The sequence below is a fragment of the Aotus nancymaae genome, unplaced genomic scaffold (assembly GCF_030222135.1).
Source record: "Aotus nancymaae isolate 86718 unplaced genomic scaffold, 86718_ANA_hifiasm-v0.15.2.pri h1tg000028l, whole genome shotgun sequence".
NCBI lineage: Eukaryota > Metazoa > Chordata > Mammalia > Primates > Aotidae > Aotus > Aotus nancymaae.
Window position 1 is genome coordinate 34,371,143 of NW_026988441.1, and position 3,313 is coordinate 34,374,455.

At 58.0% G+C, this 3,313-nt stretch overlaps 1 protein-coding gene across 1 annotated transcript; it reads left to right on the forward strand.

Moving 5' to 3' along the window:
* Positions 1-1,910: 1,910 nt before the first annotated feature.
* On the forward strand, positions 1,911-3,107 carry S1PR5 (sphingosine-1-phosphate receptor 5). Its single transcript, XM_012435970.2, has one exon. It carries the CDS (start codon positions 1,911-1,913, stop codon positions 3,105-3,107), a length of 1,197 nt encoding a protein of 398 aa, XP_012291393.2.
* The last annotated feature ends 206 nt before the right edge of the window (positions 3,108-3,313 follow it).

Here is a 3,313-nt window from a genome sequence, read left to right on the forward strand (position 1 = left end):
GCCTGTAGTCCCAGCTACTTGGAAGGCTGAGGCAGGAGAATCGCTTGAACCTGGGAGGTGAGGGTTGCAGTGAGCCGAGATCACACCAGTGGCACTTCAGCCTGGTGACTGAGCGAGACTTCATCTCAAAAAAAAAATAAATAAAAATAAAAAACAAGGACACAGAGGCAGGTGAGGAGTGTTATTATACTTTAATGACACGTTTGCCCCTCTGCAAGAGCCTGTGCCCCTTGTGGAGTCTCTCTCCTGTCCTCAGGCTCTGCCTTAGTAAAATGAATGAATAGGATCAATTTTCCTTTTTTTGAGACTGAGTTTCATTCTTGTCGCCCAGGCTGGAGTTCAGGGGTGCGATCATGGCTCACTGCAGCATCTACCTCTCAGGCTCAAGTGATCCTTCCACCTCAGCCTCTTGAGTAGCTGGGATATAGGCACTGTCACCACACCTGGCTAATTTTTAAAGTTTTTGTAGAGATGGAGTCTTACTATGTTGCTCAGGCTGGTGTCAAACTCCTGGGCCCAAGTGATCATCCCAGCTCAGCCTCCCAAAGTGCTGGGATTACAGGAGAAAGCCACTGTGCCTGGCCAAGGAGCAACTTTCTCATGGGGTTTTTGGGTGGATGAGGGGGTTTTGGCAGGAAAATGCTTTGTGTGCAGTGAGACGAGTGTGGAGTTTGGTGTCGTGGGCCCCAGGCTAGTGTGAGTGGAGTTGTGAAATTGTGGCCTGTGCCACTGGGTGGGAGAACCCGTATTCATGTGACTGATTTTTTGTTTTTTGTTTTTTGAGACAGAGTCTTATTCTGTTGCCCAGGCTGGAGGGCAGTGGCGCAATCTTGGCTCACTGAAATCTCTGCCTCCTGGGTTCAAGCGATTCTCCTCCCTCAGCCTCCCGAGTAGCTGGGATTACAGGCATGCACCACCATGCCTGGCTAATTTTATATTTTTAGTAGAGACTGGGTTTCTCCATGTTGGTCAGGTTAGTCTCGAACTCCTGACCTCAGGCGATCCACCCACCTTGGCCTCCCAAATGGCTGGAATTATACGATACACACCCTATAATCTTATTTTTTATTTTTTAAAGACAGGGTCTTGCTCTGTTGCCCTGGCTGGAGTACAGTTGCACAATCAAGGCTCACTGCAGCCTTGACCTCTGGGGCTCAAGTGGTCCTCCCACCTCAGCCTTCTGAGTAGCTGGGACTACAGGTGCACACCACCATGCCCGGCCAATTTTTGTATTTTTTTGTAGAAACAGGGTCCTCCTATGTTGCCCAGGGTAATCTCCAACTCCTGGGCCTCAAGCAATCCGCCAGCCTCTGCCTCCCAAAGTGCTGGGATTACAGGAGTAAGCTACCACACCCAGACGTGTGTGTGTGTGTATTTGTTTTTTGAGACAGTCTTGCTCTGTCACCTAGGCTGGAGTGCACTGGTGCAATCTCAACTCACTACAACCTTCCTCTCAAATGATTTTCTGCCTCAGCCTCCTGAGTAGCTGGGATTACAGGCATGCACCACCACGCCCAGCTAATTTTTGTGTTTTTAGTAGCGATGGGGTTTTGCCATGTTGGCCAGGATAGTCTCCAACATCTGACCTTAGGTAATCCACCTACCTCGGCCTCCCAAAGTGTTGGGATTACAGGCGTCGGCCACCGCGTCCAGCCATGCGTGTGTTATAATGTCCCTTTTTTTCGAGACTGTATGTCACCTTGTCCCCTTGTGATATTATTTGTGTGTCCGTCTGTCTCCACGGACCTATTCCTCTATCCTGAACTCCCCTTGGGCCCCATGTGTTGGGGGGTGATGGTCAGGGAGTAGGACCCCTTTCCCACGGCTTAGCCGGCTGCCGCGACCGTGCTCACGGGGACGGTGGGCTGACACCGTGTCCTGCCTCTCCACAGCCTTGGGGCGCGCGGCCCATGGAGTCCGGGCTGCTGTGGCCGGCGCCGGTGAGCGAGGTCATCGTCCTGCATTACAACTACACCGGCAAGCTCCGAGGTGCACGCTACCAGCCCGGGGCTGGCCTGCGCGCCGACGCCGTGGTGTGCCTAGCGGTGTGCGCCTTCATCGTGCTAGAGAATCTGGCTGTGCTGTTGGTGCTCGGACGCCACCCACGCTTCCACGCGCCCATGTTCCTGCTCCTGGGCAGCCTCACATTGTCGGATCTGCTGGCTGGCGCCGCCTACGCCGCCAACATCCTGCTGTCGGGGCCGCTCACGCTGCGACTGTCGCCCGCGCTCTGGTTCGCGCGGGAGGGAGGCGTCTTCGTGGCACTCGCGGCGTCCGTGCTGAGCCTCCTGGCCATCGCGCTGGAGCGTAGCCTCACCATGGCGCGCAGGGGGCCGGCGCCCGCCGCCAGTCGGGGACGCACGCTGGCTATGGCAGCCACGACCTGGGGCATGTCGCTGCTCCTCGGGCTCCTGCCGGCGCTGGGCTGGAACTGCCTGGGTCGCCTGGACGCCTGCTCCACTGTCCTGCCGCTCTACGCCAAGGCCTACGTGCTCTTCTGCGTGCTGGCCTTCGTGGGCATCCTGGGCGCGATCTGTGCGCTCTACGCGCGGATCTACTGCCAGGTGCGCGCTAACGCGCGGCGCCTGCGGGCCCGGCCGGGAACTGCTGGGGCCACCTCGATCCGGGCGCGTCGCACGCCGCGCTCGCTGGCCCTACTCCGCACGCTCAGCGTGGTGCTCCTGGCCTTTGTGGCGTGTTGGGGCCCCCTCTTCCTGCTGCTGTTGCTCGACGTGGCGTGTCCCGCGCGCGCCTGTCCTGTGCTCCTGCAGGCCGATCCCTTCCTGGGATTGGCTATGGCCAACTCACTTCTGAACCCCATCATCTACACTCTCACCAACCGCGACCTGCGTCACGCCCTCCTATGCCTCTTCTGCTGCGGCCGCCACCCCTGCGGCCGAGGCCCGGGTGGCTCCCGGCACTCTGGGAGCGCCGCTGAGGCTTCCGGGGGCCTGCGCCGCTTCCTGCCTCCGGGCCTGGATGGGAGCTTCAGTCGCTCGGAGCGCTCGTCGCCTCAGCGCGACGGGCTGGACACCAGCGGCTCCACAGGCAGCCCCGGTGCGCCCACAGCCACCCGGACCCTGGTACCAGAACCGGCTGCAGACTGACACCCGCGGCCCACGACTGTCCTCCCAAGTTTTACAGACATTTTCTTTTTATATAAAGGAACGTGTAGGAAATGCAGCCGAAGGTGCAGTCGGAAAAGACGCAGGGGAAATGTGTTGGTGGAGCGACACCCCGCATCAGTGAACAAGCAAACAAACATCTGTGCCCTCGCGGAACTGACGTTCTGCTTGGGAACACAGAAAATAAC

Excerpts from the sequence above, each read along its gene's own strand:
- S1PR5 (XM_012435970.2), top strand. The coding sequence starts at position 1,911 with ATGGAGTCCGGGCTGCTGTGGCCGGCGCCGGTGAGCGAGGTCATCGTC.